At 37.3% G+C, this 20,184-nt stretch overlaps 1 protein-coding gene across 2 annotated transcripts; it reads left to right on the top strand.

Annotated features, from left to right (window-relative positions):
* The first annotated feature begins 2,269 nt into the window (after nt 1-2,269).
* Nucleotides 2,270-19,488, top strand: LOC575996 (protein BANP). 2 transcript variants are annotated; one of them, XM_030975811.1, is made up of 12 exons: nt 2,270-2,451; nt 3,693-3,876; nt 4,919-4,994; nt 5,433-5,536; nt 5,885-6,030; nt 6,652-6,830; nt 7,982-8,092; nt 14,629-14,704; nt 15,787-15,950; nt 16,801-16,970; nt 17,612-17,824; nt 18,737-19,488. In XM_030975811.1, the coding sequence occupies exons 2-12, from the start codon at nt 3,715-3,717 to the stop codon at nt 18,854-18,856; spliced, it is 1,521 nt and encodes a 506-aa protein (XP_030831671.1). In that variant the 5' UTR covers nt 2,270-2,451; nt 3,693-3,714; the 3' UTR covers nt 18,857-19,488. The 2 variants fall into 2 exon arrangements, with proteins under 2 accessions (XP_030831671.1, XP_030831672.1); XM_030975812.1 differs by having other exon boundaries at nt 2,272-2,451; nt 6,652-6,809.
* The last annotated feature ends 696 nt before the right edge of the window (nt 19,489-20,184 follow it).

Raw genomic sequence — 20,184 nt, 5'->3', positions numbered from 1 at the left:
CCCCCAAAAAAAATCGGCTCGCCGCTTCGCGGCTCGTGGACGATGCTCCGCATCGTCATTATTTTGGTCAAAACCCCCCCCCCCCCTTAGCAAAAAGCTAGATCCGCCCCTGGAACCTATAATAATTATTACAGGTTTGACGGGGGTTCCGAGCGCTATATGCGGGGGTGTTATGGTAACCTTTATTTTCTACTCAACCGTTTACCTATGAGGATGAATTTATACATTCTAGCAACACACAAAATTTTTTTTTTCTTCTTCAGGTGATCGGTATACACTTAAGTCAGTTCGATAATGTTGGATACAGTCTCTTCACTTTCTGGAGAATGACTCCTTTCTAATTTGTACGAACGATTGAAAGATCTTTTTTCATTCTAAAGTTGAAAAATATAGGCCTATTAGGCGAGAGAGTTTAGCGAACAAGACAGTGGAAAGAATAATATTATCATTTTTGAATAGTGAAACTTTGCATTCTGGACACCTACAAATCTGAAGAGATCTTGCATAACATTAATTCAAAATTATCATTCAAAACACGTTTCTCTTTTCTTTTTTTATTTTTTTTGTGTTCAGTGTTATTTAGGGTACGCGTATGCATGTTCCCTCTTTAAAAAAAAAAACTTAGCACCCCTATCTCCGTTGTGAAAGTCAATGGCGGGCTGTATTTGACGCGCGAAAAAGTCCCCTTTGCCGGAGATTTTGGGAACACACATTGTGTTGGGGGGGGGGGGGTGATCCCCGTAAAACTTCTGATGAATGTGTCCCGCAGTCCTTTTATAAAGTGTTTGAAATGGGTGTAAGGGGGTGGAGGAGAGATGGCAGATGATACATACCCCCCCCCCCCACCACTCCGTAAACCCTTTCAAGGGTTATAGTCCGTCCCTCATCTGCATGCTAACGCGAGTTGAGTGCAGTGCATTAAGGGAACAGCCACGAGATGGCGCTATACCGGAACTTCTCAAACAACATTATACTCTGACGGTATTGATACCCATAGAGCCTTTTGTGTTTTCCTCTCTTCTCTTCTAACAACAAGTTTCGCTGCAGGAAATGATTTATTTTTCAAGCAACATTCTACACTTAACTATTAGTCCTATACAGAAGATAAGCCTAGAAGACCATATAGTTTCGTTATTAAGTGAAACGAATCTGATATTTTAAACTTACATTACTAATAAATCACCCCTTCAAAGATATTTGTAACTATTTAAAGCAAACTTTGATTCAAAAGATTTCATCCATCACGCATCATGCATAATCATTACCAGTGGCGTATCAGTAACTTCATACCCAGATGCATTAGCATAATTTGAAACTGGCGGGGGTGGGGGGGGGGGGGGGGGGTGGTGGTTCACTCACCGTATTTCCAATCAGGTTTAAACTAAAAACAAACAAGTGAGAACATTTGCAAGCTAGACCCTACATTTCCAGAAATGTTCTGCTTGATTGCAATGCTGTGATATTAAAGCCCAAGTCTACTCCAAAATTGACTTACTTTCAATAGAATCAGAAAAATCAGACAAACCAATCAAAAAAACTTTGTGCAAAATCGGATAACTAATAAGAAAGTTGTGAATTTTTAATGACATGAAAAACTTTGAAAATCACTACACAAATTGGCAACTCACTCATGAGTCTGTGACGTATGGTCCTCACTATCCACTAATTATTTTCTTTATATTAATAATATAAATTTCCTATTTTCACCCTTAGAATCTTATTTCTTCACACCAGCATCCAAGTTTGATTGTTAGTAATATTTTTATGTGTGGATGCACAAATAAAGAGTAATTTATGTCCAGTTAAATCATGAGAAATTGAATTTTGATAAACCATTTATATAAAAATCAATAATTATGAAATACAATATTCAGAAAATAGAATCAATTCTTCAAAATTCATAACAGTTTGGGGGGAAATTTCATGCACGCAATATGATACAAATCATAACCTGGGCAATGGCATGGGGAAATCAATGGGGATAAAAAGGAAAATTAATGGGATTAAACTATATAAAGCAATCGATAAGTTGTGAGGACATGACGTCACAAACTAATAACCATCTTTGCAATGTGTGTTGTGAATCTCATTGTTCCATAGTTTTACATACTTTTTCTTATTTTTATCCGATTTTGCTCAAACTTTTTTTGGATTTGTTTGTCTGATTTTTCTGTTTTTATTGAAAGAAACTTATTTTTCGAGTGGAATTGTCCTTTAAGCCTGTACAGTAGGTCTACTATAAATTTTGATGCCAAACTTCTGAAACGAAGATAAAGGGGCAAAAAACTGGAGTAAGTCCAAATGATGATTGGTTTTTGCAAGCTGAGTGAAAGACTATTCACTGCAGTTTATGACGTCACGTTCTCATTCTCACGATCGCCATTTTATCGGGATCTACGTTGTTCTCGTGTTGCATTCTCGTCACTTCTTCTCGCTGTTTCCGCGAAAATTGTAAGTTTACCCAAAATAAGTCATGTCTATTATCAGTTATTTGATGGTTTTCAAATCTTTGTAGCTTTATTGTTTGTAAATTATTGGATCTTTACTGTGCATTTTATGTTGACCGAACATTGCCCCTGCATCATAAAGCCGCTGTAAGAGGGGACGCGAGCAATAACGGTTTGTGTCAATTTATAGCGGCTGCTACGCTGTGGAGGTAACCTACGAGTCTCGGAGCCCCGCCGCGCCCGCGTCGGCCCAACTGACCGTCCGGACCCGCCCAGCGCAGCGCGCCACTGCTGTGTAATGTGCAAAGTGCATTTGAAAAGCCCTGATTACAAAAGACATCTTGAAATTACAAATTCTTCTTAATTTAATAATAGAATAAATTTAAATTACTAAGGACTATGGGGTATAGTAACTCCAGTTTGACATTAAAAATAATATTTTGAGGGACAAGTGGCCTGGTGAAGTGCATTTGAAGTTGATTGAATTTGAAATTGAAGTTTGGGTTGTCTTAATTAACTGAGCCGAACCCGGCTTGTATTTGTATTATTGTATTATAATGAATTCATATCATAGGCATGGAAGCAAAAATAAAAAACACAAAATGACAAAAATGTTGAATATATCAGGCCAATAATAGGGAGTTATGAAGATTTGAAATGTGAGATCAAACTCGAGTCAAAGTCCATGCGAATCTGGAATTGAAATTTGGGTCAGTGGATTGTGAATTGTGTAGTCATATTCATGGGACATTCCTATTTGTTGTGTACAAAAATATAATAGATTTCTCTTTCTCTCCCCAGTATCTTCTCACTTAGTCACTGCACTTAGGGCACTACTCAAATTATATTATGGACAGCATATTATTATAGGTCTTATAAAAAGAAAAGACCCTCCTGAATCATGCATTTTGATTACAAAATAACATTTTAATTATTTTGTGTGTTGAATTTAAACTAATGGGATATTATTCTGATACTTCATCACAATGACACAACCGATTCAGCCACTTTGAAATGCCCATAGTTATTGCAACTTTCGAAAAATCCATGGCTTTCATATTTTTTGTCTGATTTAGTTCAAGTTTCATCAGTGTGCTTCTCTAATTGTTCTGCTTTCTTATACAGTAGTTGTCTGTTGAGCCTTAAGGTTGGATTTCCATTTACCGGTAATTTTTTCAATTTTTAAAAGAAATTAAAAATCAATGTCATTTATTATGGTCTAAAAAATCCTTATATCTCATGTAGGAGGATCAACTCAAAGTGAAACATGTCTCGCCGTACAGCAAGGGCCCACAGCTCTGGTCAGAAGCGTAAACATTCTGATGAAGATATAGGAACACCTGTTGACCTTGAAGAATCACCATCTAAGACCAAGAAAAGTCGACAGAAGCTGTTTAAAGATGACTTGTCAGGCTCACAAGTTTCTCAAGTGAGTTTGAATTCCTTTTTCTAAATATAATCTAGGCCTAGGGGGTGTTTCACAAAGATCCTAAGTTGAACTTATCTCTAAGTTGGACTAAACAATACACCAGTTTACGGTTGTGTGCGCCATTTTAAACAAAGCCAATGACCTAGAGGTCATGTATTTATGCGTAAATTGAGATTGCGCCCATGCAAATTATGATGATATCACTGCCTACACGCTGCATTGTGCGCGCTCATCATCATTTGCATGGGCGCAATCTTAATTTACGCATAAATACCACTGACCTCAGGTCATTGGCTTTGTTTCAGGGCCAATGACCCGAGGTCAACTGTCTGCGCATGCGCACTGATACAACCGTAAACTGGTGTATTATGGAAAGCCGTTAGCATCTATGAAAATATTTTGAAAAGTTATTTTAGAAGGCATAAAATGTTGATTCAAATCATTCATATTTTCTAATCAAGGAGATTTCATGTTCCAGATGTGGAATTTATAACATGTCTAAAATTCTTTGATTTTTCGCTTTTGAACATAATGAGCTCTCCATAATTTGTAAGTCCAACTTAAAGTTAAGTTCAACATAAAATCTTTGTGAAACTTCCCCGGGTATTTCATAAAGTTATTGAGATTCAAAAATAAGCTTAAGAATTTTAATCAGAATTTTTTTATTTTTCAAGAACTTAAAATGATTTTCAAAGATTATTGCTGTAATTGGGATATTGAATTTGTTATTTTTTCTTTTTGATAGTTTTAGATTCTATTTCATTAGGCAGACAGCTATAGCACCAATATGATTTGATCTATGAAGCTGTTTAAGCCATATGATTTCATGAGATATAATGAAGATATTAACATTGAGAAACCTTTATTTACAGCTAGAAAAATACAAATATATTTACAAAAAGAGAAATCCATTATACCATACTAATTCTAAAATGGATATGAAAATGAAGCAGTACAGAATCACAGATCAATATTCATCTGTGCACTGGAATATACTCATCTGTATATTAATATTATCGTTTTTGTTTGTTCTTAAATTTAGACACCTGAATTAATGGAGGAGGGCACACAAACAGAATCAAGTGAGTTCAGCACACCTCTGGAAAAAGTTTCCCTAGGTATGTATTATTTTATAATTACTTTTAAATCAAGTCTGTCTGTTGCAAAGAAAAGAGTAAAAAAAAAAAAGAAAAATGGTATGTTTACAAGCAAGATATTCTCCACAAAATGGCAAGGATGTACTGTACATTACAGACAGACTCGTAGCTATGACCATTATTTGAAAGTTACTTGAACTGAACAAAAAGACGGGTTCGATCTGTGCAAAATTTACTTATTTTCGAATTGAATTTTGATGAACTTTCGAAGCAGATTGCATTTTGATTAGTTGTTAGTTTGTTACGATTCTATTCCTACTTTAAGTTTTAGTATGCAGTATAAAACATATATATATATATATATATATATATATATATATATATATATATATAGAGGATGGAAACTATGAATAAAGTAAGAGTTTGTTTTTGCTGATGTCAATTTTTTCACCCCATCAGATAATGCCAGACCCAGGTATTCAGAAATAGAGAAACGTGCTATAGACGCTAGGAGGAGGCTGGATGCATCAATCACCCAACAGCATGACAGTTCCATTATGAAGGTATCTTAAAGTCTACCAATCACCCCCTAAAAAATATCTGTTCTGTATGTGAGGGATGATATTTACATGTAACATATTTCCTTCTATTTGCCCTCTTTACCAATTCTACAATGTAAAAAGAAGGGAAAGATGATGAAGTAATTATGACTCTTGTTGTGAAATGGAAATCACTGTTAAGGATAGAAAAATGAATAGAAATTGCATTATTTTGCGCCAAAATATGAAAAAATGAATTTTGATCCAAACTGCTAGGTAGGGCCATCAAGCATATGTAAATATGAATTTGGTTTAATCTTGCTTGTTTTTCCATGACTGATGTTAATCTGTCAATAAACATACACTTCACAGAAATCTATGGCTCTTTTGAAGAAGACAATGGACTTACACTTCAAGTCAGTGACGGCCAGACTGCAAGCTTGCCAGAAGTCCAACAAGAGACTTGAAAACGAGATTGAGGAACTCAAGTTGGCTCTGGTGCGAAAGAAAACACAACGGTAAGGGGTTATTATTGGTTTGGTAATGGTTGGTTGGTTGGTTGGTTTGTTTTACCTGACTGCTAAGAAAGAATGTGCTTGTACGTGAGCAACCAGGGGATGGCTTTAAGTCCACTCCACTGAAGGGACTTGGTAATAAGGACTTGTGCCTTACCAAAGGGCTCTAATGCATCAACTTGGTTTTCGAACCCAAGAACTCCTGGTTACAAGACCACTGCTCTACCAATGAGCCGTCACGTCTCCTTGTCAACAATGATGCATTGTAGAGTTGTAAATAAATACATGTACTTATAGAACAGATTATTATCCCTCAAGGGGATGTGGCAAGTTCTTCCCAATGTGGATCCACCATGTATTTCTTTATAGCTGAAAGTTTTTTTTTTACTTGCCTCTGCAGTTCAAGGCGAAAGAGCCGTTCTGACAAGCAAGCTTAGCTAGTGAAGGGTCCACTAGTAGTACCTCACACTGTACCTAGGTGCCCGCAGGTGGTAACACCACTTTTTTGTTTTGCTATTTCAATGGGAGGAAGAAGAGGGGGGGGGGGGGTGTCAATCTTTTCCTTGATTTGATCCATCTATGCATCTAGATCTCTAAAAATAAACTTTGTTCTTGTATACACAGTCCAAGACAAAAGAGCCTCACTGACAAACAACCCAAGCCCGTCAAGGGTCCCAGACCTCACACTGTGGTGGTGACCGTACCCGATGAACAGCTGGATGATCAGCTAAGGTCTTTGAAGGCAGAACAGAAGGAGACGGAGAACACCGAGGAGATTCAAGGTGAAAAGCCTCAGGATATGGGTAATTAATACATTCTGATCGTGTTATATCAGATCTATATACAGTGAAACCTGTCTATAAAGACCACCCAAGGGAGACAAAAAAAAGTGGTCTTTAAAGGCAGGTGGTCTTTATGTACAGGTTCCTTTAGAAGATGTTTCAATGAGAAACAATTTTCAAGGGAAACAAAAAATGTGGCCTTTGTAGACAGGTGGTCACTAAAGCAGGTTTGACTGTAGTTGTTTAATAGGATAGCTGAGTAAAATGAAGTGGCACATGAAAACACAACATTTTAACAAAGGACCACATCTGGAAAATAAAGAATTGCTTTTGACCTATAGGGATCTTAATCTCTGGGAGTGGCAAGCACGAAAAGTAGTAATAAGGACTAGGGCATACGCCTCAGATTTTGGAACAAGGATAACAAATTGTTTGGCAGTTTTTCAATTCACCCGACTGGTTCACCATGAATAAAGAACAGAAGAAAAGCAAATTTTTGCAATTTGTTTAAAAAGCTAAACATTTCATAATCTTTCATGATTCCTCTGTTGTCATAACACCCTTTACCAGAGTGATCCTGTTCATGTGTATCATCAAGAAGCATTCTATAACATGTATTCAAGTCATTCATATCCAGGACTTAAATCTTAAAGTGACTCGGTAACATTGTTGAAGGTTGATGAAAAAACTGTAATATTTGTATGAAATGTTACTTATTATATTCCTTCTATTGTACTTACCCTCTAACAGGCAAAAAATCTTGAGAAAATTCTCAAACCACAAAGATATTTATAGTTTTCTTTGAATGCATCACTGTAAAACACCCTATAACAGTGATTAACAGTAAATTCTCCCAACCATTTTTGAATTTTCCCACTGTTTTCCAAAATAATACTTAAGACTGGCTTTTAAAAAACTTTCACCTAACAAATGTAATTAAATTGTAAAAATATAGTTGGGAGAATTAAGGAATCGATCAGATCAGTTTTCCCCCCATTTTTTATCAATAATAGTGGTCTGTTTTCACTCAAACTTTCAGATTATCTTTAATTGTACATCTACCATTGAAGTCACTATCTTAGCACCAATTTCTATCATCTGAACAATGTTACCAAGTCCATTTAAGCAAAGTTTCTTTGTAAAATCATTGTGACATGTTTGTATATTTTCAGAACTGGAAGAAGAGTTAATCGTGGATCAGAAGGAGATCAACTACGAGGGTGACCCCAAGCCGTCGCATAGCTCTGATGGCAACTTCACATTCATCACACTCAATTCTGAAGGTTCGTTCCCAAAAAAGTGATCATTAATAACAATAATAATATTCCGCTTTTATACAGCGCTGTCTCTAAGCACTTTTACAGATATACTATGCACACGGTATGCACAATCTCCACTCCCTGGGGAGCATTCCAGTCAGGTGTTACTTGAAGCTCAAAAACTGTTTGACCAACAATGACGCTCGCTTCCTACAGGGAACCCATTTAACACCTGGGTGGAGAGTAGCAAGTGCAGGTTAATATCTTGACAAAAGATATCAGTGCCATGTCGGGATTCGTACCCTGAACCTTCGTATCTCTTAAACTCGGCCACGACACTTGTATTTCATATTTAAAAGTAATATACTTGTGTTTCTTTTTTTTACTCTTATAATTGTATGTATTGTAAGTCAATTTAGTGCTCTGGTATATGTGGCAGAAATGTTAATAATTCAACACTTCATATGCTTTATAAATTTTATGAAGTGATTTTTATGCCTCCGCCACCGAAGGTGGTGCCGGAGGCATCATGTTTTCGGGTTGTCCGTCCGTACGTCCGTCCGTATGTCCGTCCCGTTTGACCGTTATCACAATATCTCAAGAACCATTTAAGATTTAAACTTAAGACTCGGGAATAGTATTTATCACCATAGGAAGACGATCTGATTAGATTTTGGAGTACGTAGGTCAAAGGTCACAGGTCACAGAGGTCAACTTATGAAATTCCTTGTATTGAGATTGTTAGCGCGATATCTCAAGAACCATTTGAGATTTAAACTTCAAACTTAAGGATAGTATGTATCACCATAGGAAGACGATCTGATTAGATTTTGGAGCACGTATGTCAAAGGTCAAGGGTCACAGAGGTCAACTTATGAAATTCCATACATTGAGATTGTTATCATGATATCTCAAGAACCACTGGAGATTTAAACTTCAAACTTAGTGATAGTGTGTATCACTATAGGTAAACAATCTGATTACATTTTGGAGCACGTAGGTCAAAGGTCAAGGGTCATAGAGGTCAACTTATGAAATTCCATACATTGAGATTGTTATCATGATATCTCAAGAACCACTGGAGATGTAACAACTTCAAACTTAAGGATAGTATGTATCACCATAGGAAGACGATCTGATTAGATTTTGGAGCACGTAGGTCAAAGGTCAAGGGTCACAGAGGTCAACTTATGAAATTCCATACATTGAGATTGTTATCATAATATCTCAAGAACCACTGGAGATTTAAACTTCAAACTTAAGGATAGTGTGTATCACCATAGGAAGACAATCTGATTAGATTTTGGAGCACGTAGGTCAAAGGTCAAGGGTCACAGAGGTCAACTTATGAAATTCCATACATTGAGATTGTTATCATAATATCTCAAGAACCACTGGAGATTTAAACTTCAAACTTAAAGATAGTGTGTATCACCATAGGAAGACAATCTGATTAGATTTTGGAGCACGTAGGTCAAAGGTCAAGGGTCACAGAGGTCAACTTATGAAATTCCATACATTTATTTATTTATTTTATTTCTGATCTTTTGACAGGGTAGCCCATTCACCAGCAAGTAGTGGTCTTCCATGGGGCCCTGAATGAACATATTTACATCGTTTATAACATTTATACAGAACAGTTACAAAAATAATACTCGTTTGCAAAATTAACATATATCATTAACCTAGTAAGCAGTAATGTCAATAGGAAAATATTAATTAAGTCGCAATTATGTGAATAAGACATGTAAATATTACAGAACATGCACGTAGTGTATGTACGGCTGAGCCATTCACAAATTACAACTTTGTTTAAACAATCTCTTAAATGAATTGACAGAGGAAGCCGTTCTCAACGAATTATCTAGCTTATTCCATTCAAATATGGAAGAAACAATTGGGCTACACTTATAACAATCAGTGTGAAATCTAGGCACACGTAAACATCCACTGTCTATTTGCCTTGTATGATGCTCATGTACATCATTAGGATTGATTAAGCCTACCTGAAGGTAAGAGGGTGCTAAGTTATGAACGCATTTATATATCATCATAACGCGACTTAACTCAAACCGCTTGTCTAGTGTCATCCATTTAAGACTTGTGAACAAATCAGCCGACGGTGTGTCATATGTCTTGTTCAATATTATTCTTGCGGCCCTCTTTTGAATTTTTTGCAGCTTAGTTGTATGAGAATGAAATCGGTTCGACCATACAACAGAGCAGTAATCTAATCGTGGCAACACTAGACTGTTATAAAGTAACTTTAAGGATTTTTGAGGCAAAAAACTCTTTGCTCTCTTTATCATGCTAATGTTTTTCTGGGTAAGTTTACTTACGTTTTCGATTTGTTTAGACCATTTCAATTCTTCATCTATCAAAAGTCCTAGGCATTTGGTGAATTGAACTCTTTTGATCAAATTGCCGTTTAATGAAATGGTGAAAGATTCAATTTTCTTGAGATTAGCAGGAGAGCCTATTAACATGACACAAGTTTTTTCAGTGTTAAGAACAAGACGATTTTCCTTAATCCATGCCATGACTCTGTTTAACGCAACAGTTAATTTTTCTTCCACAACAGTTGCATCATTTGCACTGACGGTAAGTGTCGTATCGTCAGCATACATATCTATGATACCTTCAGGAGTACATTCAGGTAGACTATTAACATATATTGAAAATAAAAGGGGACCAAGAATTGAACCTTGTGGCACACCTAATTTGATGGTTGATGGATGCGACTTGGCTCCTTTGAATTGGGTCACTTGTTGTCGATCCCCTAAATATGATTTGAACCAATAAATAGTCCTATTACTACAACCTATACAAGCTAGTTTATGTAGAAGTAGCTCATGGTCAACAGTATCAAAAGCCTTACGAAGATCTATGAAGGCAACTCCAGAAATTTCTTTGTTATCAATATTCAACGACCATTGATTTACAAGTTTTGCAAGGGCAGTAGCTGTTGAATGTTTAGGTCTAAAACCAGACTGATTAGGGTGTAATAATTTATTCACGTCCAAGAATTCACTGAGTTGTTGGTGGACGGCCCTTTCTATAATTTTACTCACGATAGGTAATATCGAAATGGGACGGTAATTATTCAAAGAAGAAATATCTCCAGATTTGAATATTGGTACTACCCGAGCCTTTTTCATTCACGTGGAACAACTCCTGTAGACAGGGATTTGTTAATGATATCACAAAGAGACTCTGCGATAACATTCTTCGTCATCTTTAAAAGTTTACAGCTGATGTGATCTTCACCAGTTGCTTTATCTATACTCAGATTATCATTCTGTTTCAATACAAAATCCTCAGTAATCAAATTCAAATTAAATTGCGAATGAGTTGGACCAATATTATTGTCCTCGTCTACTCTCAGTTGAGACTTATTCCTTCGCAGGCCCTCTGTAATCTTAGTAGCATTAGAAATGAAAAAGTCATTAAAAGCTTCAGCAATATTTGCATTGTCTGACACATTAGCACCATCAACATTTATGCTATTGGGAGATATAGGTAATGACTTAGGCACAAGGTTTCTCAAACATCTCCACATTTGCTTACTATTGTTATGATTTTGCGAGATCTGGTCTGCATTATATTCTCTTTTTCTTTTCCTCATGAGATGAATAACTGTATTCTTTAGATATTTGTAGGTGTCCCAAAGATCATCACTTTTGTTAGCTTTAGCAGCTTTGAGAACTTTATCACGTTCCGTCATAAGCTTAACAATCTCGTCAGATATCCATGGACATGCCTTTTTTCTTATCCGCTTTTTACATACTGGTATGTGCTTGTTGATTATATTATTGAATAGAGTCAACCACATATCCCACGCAACATCAACATTATCTATATCTTTTATGACCTGCCAAGGAGTACTTCTCAATTCACTGTAAAATTTCTCCTCGTCAAGATTTTTAAACGAGCGAAATTCTGCGTATTCGGATTTGTTATGGATCTTTGCACTAAAATCGCGAACCGTATACACCAAATAATGATCACTTATGCTAGTTTCAAATATTCCCCATTCATTGTAAAGTTCCTTGTCTGATACAAATATCAAATCAATTAAAGTAGAAGAGGTATTTGTAACTCTTGTGGCAGTATCAATTAGCTGACTTAACCCGTACATATTTGTATAAAACATTAACTTTTCAGCATTCAGATCAAGTTGGTGTGGCATACAATCACAATTGAAATCACCTAAAATAATACAGCTCATATCTTCCGAGAGAGCAGAGTCCAAATTTCCGTCTAATTCTTCAAAGAAATCAACGTGAGAATTTGGAGGTCTGTAAAACTCTCCAACCAGGATGGGAGACTTATTTGGATAATGCAATTCAAACCAAAGGCATTCTAAAGTAGAAGAAATCAAATCATCCCTTCTTTTATAATTGAACCTCTTGGATATATATACAGCCACACCACCACCATGTCTCGTACGGTCTCTACGTAATAAAATATAATCATCTATATACAATTCAGAATCATCAATCATGGAGTCGCAAAATGTTTCATTTAAACCAATAACATCAAATGATGCATTTCTCAGAAGTAATCTAAGTTCGTCAATCTTAGCAACTAAGCTATGAATATTCAAATGGGCAAATTTTAAGCCCCTGTTTCTAAACGGAGGAACTGAACCACCTTCCAACTGTTTAATGTTACTCTTATTCAGTTCATGAGATTGATCCTGAAGATTATGATGTAGTATGCCAGTACCAGAGACAGAGTTTAAGTGCATGTTGCCATGACGAGACGTAGATGCTCGTTCCACCCCTGTTGAGCTTTTGTCAGTGGAAACATTGGAAGAGCAGGTGCAGACTTTAGCCTCCCTCTCGGAGCAATCATCTCGAAATCCTGCGTTGAAGATCCAACAACTTCAGCGTAGGACGTTTGCTGAGTAGGTGTAGGTGGCCCTCGAGGTCGCTCAATAAAGTGGCGTAGATTAGAGGCAAGAACAGCTTGTCCTGCCTTATTGATGTGGACCCCATCTCTGCCAAGGTGCCTGTCACCTATGTTGTCGTTGTCAACGAAACCCCATCTCCTTTCACGGGCAGCTCTTCTCAGTCGCCCATTAACCCCATCGACACTGCGCCTCTGGTGAACCGATTCCCATCTGCGGTGTATAACACCAGACAAGCATACATCACAGCCTTTCGCTGCAATCACGTCTGCTAATGCTATGATGTCATTGGCGGTTGATGTACTACCATTACCTTTCGACAAGTCATTTGACCCGACATGTAGAATGACGTCTCCTTTCGCCTTTACACCCTCAGTAGCCTTCTTAGAGGAGATATCAGCCACCGTTGCCCCTGGGTTCGGATGGCAGACTACTCTATGTTTTCGGCTCAGGAGTCGGCCCTCGATGTGCTTGATCATCGAGTCGCCTTCGATGACAACATCTGGTAGCTCAGACAAACGGCGTTGGCGATGCCCTTGTCGGAACTCATTGGTTTGGTCGCTCGTCGACATCGAAGTCGAAGGCTTTGCGTCAGTGGCTTCGAAAACAGCAGCAGGTACCTCCAACAGGCGGCGCTGGCGGTGCCCATCTCGGTACTGTTTCATCTGGTCGCTCCACGACATCGGAGTAGGAGGCTCGACGTCTGTGCCTTCAAGGACAGATTCATGTAGCTCAGATAAGCGGCGCTGGCGATGCCCATCTCGGTACTCTTTCATCTGGTCACTAGTCGACATCGAAGTAGCAGGCTCAGCGTCAGTGACATGATTATCCGCAAGGACATCGAACCTATTCTTCGTCGGGACGGTATAAACAACTCTTGAGATAGTTCCCACTATCTCATTGAGATCTGTTTTCTCCTTTACCAGATCAGCACTATCGAACTTAGCTTCAAGATGGATAAGCCTGTCGGCTGATCATTGAGATCATTATCGCGATATCTCAAGAACCACTGGAGAATTTTCACTTCAAACTTAATGATAGTGTGTATCACCATAGAAAGACAATCTGATTAGATTTTGGAGCACGTAGGTCAAAGGTCAAGGGTCACAGAGGTCAACTTATGAAATTCCATACATTGAGATTGTTATTATGATATCTCAAGAACCACTGGAGATTTAAACTCCAAACTTGTTTAAATTGCTCTATGGCGGAGGCATTATTTTCGACTGCGCGCAGTCAAAATTCCATCTAGTTTTGAATGAATTACTATTTTGGACCTTGAAAAAAGTCTTATTTAAGTGCATGGTATTTGAAAACAAGGGTATAGCCGTTTGCATGTCTTCTTCAAAAGCATTGAATAGTTTGCCTTATGAATATGATGCCTAAAGCATTGTGCTTCATATGATTTAAAAATACATAAAATGTTTTTATTACTACCAAAAGTGTCTTAATGGGGAACAGGTTTCAGAGTCCTAGAAGTGTGCAATCGCTCTTGATCACTGCTAGCATTGTGCTTTACAGCCACCCCCTAACAATAGCTCTCCTTATCCAGGCTTCCATATCCAGGAATTGTGTCATAATTTATTTCCTCTCTGCGATCAATAAAAGGAGGTGAAATGAATGTTTGTCTCTTTTATTTCATGAACAGAGGACTATCCAAACGGGTCCTGGTTAGGCGATGTGAGTAGTCCAGCCATGAGGGTTAGGTGTAAAATAAACCCCACGTGAGTATTCATTAATATGGGTGTCAGACATTCATGCCTTCACTCCCTACTTAACTCTCTGTGTTGCATGATCTTTCCTATTTTAACCCTGAGTGGCCACCATATTTGTATCAAAGTAATGTAATACAGATTAGTAATACTTTGGTTGCTTTCTTTGCTCTCTGGAAGGTCACTTGTTTGCCACAGGTGTATTTTTGCACAAAACAACAATCATTAATCATGGGAAGAATTACTTTGTGCACCACAATGGCTTTTGCAAATTTACCATTCCTGGTCTTGATTTGCTCTGCGTCATGATGACCCTTTTAACACTGGTATAGAATAGATTTAACTTGCCCCCAAAACATTTAAATTATCTGGAAGTCTTTGTAATATCCAACCTATGATACCGGTACATAAAATGTGGCACATGGAGATTATTCCTGTGGCATATAAAGACATTATTATGTCTTCTTCGTTTCCAGTGATCCTCTTGATTCAAATGATGTTTTTAATGATATCTAACAGTAATTTTAACTTCATAATTCATGAACCTATTAATGCATTTCATGCAAAAAGAAAGAGAACTGTTTGGTGTCTTCTAATTTTAGGTTCCAATTTTAGAGTATGAGTGATTTAAAGACGCATAGTAGTAGTTCCCAATAACAGATATTGCCAGGACTAGCCTTCAGTTTTATGACAGCTAGCCTTATGTAATGCTCTGCATTTTCTTGATGGGACTACTGGTTTGCTGTGTACAGACTTGTATGCCCATTAATGTTATTACCACCAAGTCTGCTGTCAGCGAATTATGCCCTACTGCACATGGAAACTGACTACCACCTCCCTTTAAACTGGGTATGTCATACAGTATATAAGTTTTTAAAGTTTTATATTGATGATTACATTCATTTTTTGAATTAACTCTCCAAAAAAGGAGTTGATAATTGAATTAATTTCATATTTGTTTATAGAGATAGAGAAGATAAAGTGCTATAAATGTTCCATACTTGTGCTTAAAAAAAATTGCTCGAAGGCACTACACTGGGCAGAGTACCTAAGTATGGCAAACATCAAATGATATCTTTCTCATTTCTTTGTAGGGAGATGGTGCACATAATGAACATGTACAAGACAGCTGATAAGCTGGCTCTCAAGTTACTGGATCTTCTGTTTGACAAAGAGATGCAGGCTGTCTCCAATCTATCTGGTACTGGCAAACATAAAAAGAAGAAGCTCGACCCGTTGCTCATCTACGGCATTCACTGTGAGTGTGATAGGTTTATCCCCCATTTTTTGCACAATGCTGGTCTGATAAAAGATAACCTTAAACACTTTAAACCTACATGTAACCTTGATGTAGCAAAGGACTATAGGAATGTTTCTTGAGGGTAGTGTTGTAGACCAACTTAGAAAAGTCATGAAATCTTCTTATCTGAAAAGGAAAAGAAGATGACTGTACTCTTAATTGCTCATTTGATTTGTAAATGTGTATTGAGGCTAACTCCAATTTGTCACTTGCGAAGGTTGTATAAAGCATCAATTGATATACCTGTGACATGAGTGAATGATGAAGAACAGAATGAGTGTAACTCAAAGGCTGCAGTCAACTTTATGTCTTTTTTATAGATGGTCTGAAGTAAAAGTAAAGCTTAAGGAGTAGTTGAATCCTCACACAAAATTGAGAGAATGTCATATTGCTGCAGACACTGTGACATCAATAAATGAGAGAGAATTAACCTTAGATATATATGTCTCTGATTGTTATTTATGATATTTATAATCAAGCAAAAGCTTTATGGTGCTGTGTAATGTGGTGTCACTGCATGTTTTCTGTAAATAACAGGTTCAAATCCTGCTTGTTTCAATATACAGTCAAACCTGTCTATAGCGATTGCCCGAGGGATACACAAAAAGCGGTCTTTGTAGACAGGTTCCTTTAGTACATGTTTCAATGAGAAATATTTTTCAAGGGAAACAAAACATGTGGTCTTTGTAGACAGGTGCTCGCTAAAGCAGGTTTGACTGTACTTGCATTTCAAGGGATTTAATTGTATCAAGCATTGCATAACTCTCCAAGGCACCGCATGTTCAAAGCAAACATCTTCCCTGTACAGGTCATCTTGTGAAGCACTGTGGGATCACGCACGAAGACTGGTATCGGATCAGGCAGAATATAGATTCCAAGTGCCGCACGGCATTTAGGCGCAAACAGAAGGGCCTGGAACTCTACCCCAAACAGATTAAGAAAGAAAGAAGTTCTTTGACCAGTCCATACACAACAGAGGTAATAATTAAAGCACATGTATATGCTGTATGTGAGTAGACTGACATTTTGTGGACAATGAGCAGAATCCCAACAAAGTCCAAAGCTGCTCAAAGTTTTTAATTGTACACGATTACTCTTCATACCTCTTACCTAGAGACAATACCATGGAGTTATAAATATGTATCTATGAACAAAACATACTTGTTTATCAACCGCAGCTAAAGCATTGAAATCAATGCCTGATAAAACATCCCTGTCAAAAAAATTAAAACATCTGAATGAATGGCCTATATACATGTAAAAACATGGAGACCACAAAACCTTGTAGAATTTTAACTGTTTATTTGCTATGGAGCAAGATAGTTTTGAGTGTATAATACATTCATGTACATGTATTTTAGTACTTCAACTGTGAGCTTTAAATATTTATTCCATAAAGAGATGTTACCGCTTAAATAACCTCCCAATGGTTTCATTGTTATCATGTTCAATCCTTTATTTTCTTCATACTCCTTTATTGTTAAGCTATAGAATGTCAGGTACCCATTAATGGTTATGGAGATTGACTTTTTACATTCTAGCTATACACAAAATTATTTTTTAGGTAATCGATACATACACTTTGAACATTGTCATGTATATTGCTCCATGATCTACAGGCTTATCAGCACAGCCATGCTGTACACCATCTCCAGCAGGTGGTCAACGAGTTACAGACCATACCATCGGAAGGCTTGACTGGTATCGCTATCATCCAGGAGCAGCCTGATGGGAGCAGTACTGTGGAGACCGCCTCCTCATCCACGTCATCTTTGGTAGGACACATCCTCAACCAGGATGGGGGTGAAATTGCACCCGACCAGCTCAAAGAGGTAACCTTCTGCCCCCTATCTCTACTAGTATTCCCATACCCCCTGTGGTATGAGCTGGGCCCTGTTTCGTTAACCTTGATATCAATAACAAGTTACAAGCTTCTGTTATAAGCTACTGAAATCATGGCATCTGATGTGCTGAGAGTAAATTTGTCCCTGGGGAGTGTTTCACAAAGACTAAGATCGACTTTAAGTTGGACTTAGCTATGGCCATTCATGCCACTGTTTGCTCTGACCATTTACTGGCATTGGTCTGTCAATGGATGTAAAAATCATGGTCACAAATCTACAGAATTTACTTTTTTTTATGATCTGAAGATCATAATAGTGAGAGCAAACAGTGGCATAAACAGCCTGTCATAGTTATGTCCAACTTAAAGTCGATCTTAGTCTTTGTGAAACATCCCCCAGTATTGTCGTGGAAATGGCCTAAAGTCACCTCTTCACTACCGAATGCTCTCATTCGCATAGGTATATTACAGGGAGTACTCAGTTCCTGTAGGCAAGGGGTTAAACGTGGCTTATAACTTCATACACTAGTTTATGGAAGATTGAAGGCCAATATATACTTTCTATAAAGTGAAGAAATGTAGATATGTAAAACAAAGAAAAAAAATCAAAGATGTTTTCATTAATTAGCAAATAAAAATGTGATTTTGTTTGTGTGTGTGTGTATTCTTGTTTTTGCTTCTTAGAAAATTTCTGTTATTGTGGCTCCCATCTCCGTTTAAAAATAAACAGAATCATGGATCCTCCCTAGATTTAGAGAAAAGAACTGTAATGATGTGGAAAGAAAAATAGAGAGAGAGAGAGAGAGAGAGAGAGAAAGACAGACAGATAGACAGAGATTTGTATAACCATTTCATGTTACTTTTTATCTGAAAGCCTTTTATCCTTTTTTTCTTCATCCAGGTAATAGCCCAGGCTGGAAACGGTAATGAGATTCATCTAACGAATGGCCAGACCATCGCCATATCTCAGTCGGGAGAACTGGAGATCAGAGAAGTCCATCTAGAAGTCTCCAAGGAATGAGTTTCAGTCACCAGACCAAGAAATTATATCAAAGACATGCTATTCTCTTTTCTTAGCTAGTATATTCTGTCCACAAGACTTGGATTTAATCTGCATGTGTAGGGCATTGCTAGACTATTCATAATGATAATAATAATAATCTGGATTTATATAGCGCTTAATAAGGAATACCGTCTCCAAGCTCTTAAAAGATATTATTACCCCAGTCATCATTTTAGAGTCAAATGAATGGACCCCTATACCACTACAGCTCCACATCTTAGAGATAATTATATTTTCATGTAAGATGCATTTCCAATGGTGAGGAAGTACATGTATAGCATGTTTAAAAAAAGACTTGATACATACATGTATTTGATAAGGGGGGAGTCATTTTTCAAGCAGAGAAAAGCAGAAAGGAAGCATACGTTTGGAATTCATTAAATTTTATCCATTTTGATTAGAGACTATATGTATTTATTGTGTGTGATGGGATTGATTATTTTCTCATTTACATGTCTTTCTAGTACATGTATATAATGTATTGTGTATAAAATGTTAACAACAAATAATTCATGTCTTTGTAGTTTTGTGTCCGGGCAAGAAAATATACCCGATTATTACCCGTATCAGACATCTGAGCTGGTCATTTACAAAACCGTATTGCCCTAGTTTTCATTAGCAGTGGGAACGGAAGGGTATATTCTTTGTATTTTCCTTGGTCTCCCTGCCCGTATAGACTTTGCGTGTAGAGACGAGTGAAAATGTAGTCTTGTATTGACCGCGCCGTTTTTTTATCATTTTCATTGCGCATCTATTATGCGTACAAGAACCTGCACACTTTGCGCTCACTCTATTGTGACGTAATAATCACACCAAAGGCACACTTCAGTTCAGTTCTTTGAGATTGTCATGGTTGATTTATGTATTTGCTCTAGATGTCTGATTTGGATAACAATAAAAATATTGACTTGCTCAACTTTTGGGAGATACCACATATACTGCCCTCGTCTTCGACTCGGGGCAATACGAGTCTAGTTTGGGCAATATATGTCGTATATCCCTCAAGGTCAGTCAATATTATATAAATATACCTGAAGTAGGAGCTAAAGTTAGATATGTCAGCCAGTTGTCCTACCTTCTATATAGACAGAGATGAGGGATTGAGGTGAAGGGAGAGATATAGAAGAGGGAGAAGAAGAAAGGGAGGGAGAGAAAGAAAGGGAAAATGCTATCAATTTCAAAAGAAAAGAAATTGCAACAGCAAAAAAGAAAGGGAGAGAAGAGAAGAGAGAGAAAGATAAAGAGAGAGAGAGAGAGAGAGGGGAGAGGGAGAACGAGGGTCAGAG

The sequence above is a fragment of the Strongylocentrotus purpuratus genome, unplaced genomic scaffold, assembly GCF_000002235.5.
Source record: "Strongylocentrotus purpuratus isolate Spur 01 unplaced genomic scaffold, Spur_5.0 spur5_scaffold_8, whole genome shotgun sequence".
NCBI classification, from domain to species: Eukaryota; Metazoa; Echinodermata; class Echinoidea; order Camarodonta; family Strongylocentrotidae; genus Strongylocentrotus; species Strongylocentrotus purpuratus.
This window is presented reverse-complemented; position numbering and strand designations above follow the sequence as displayed.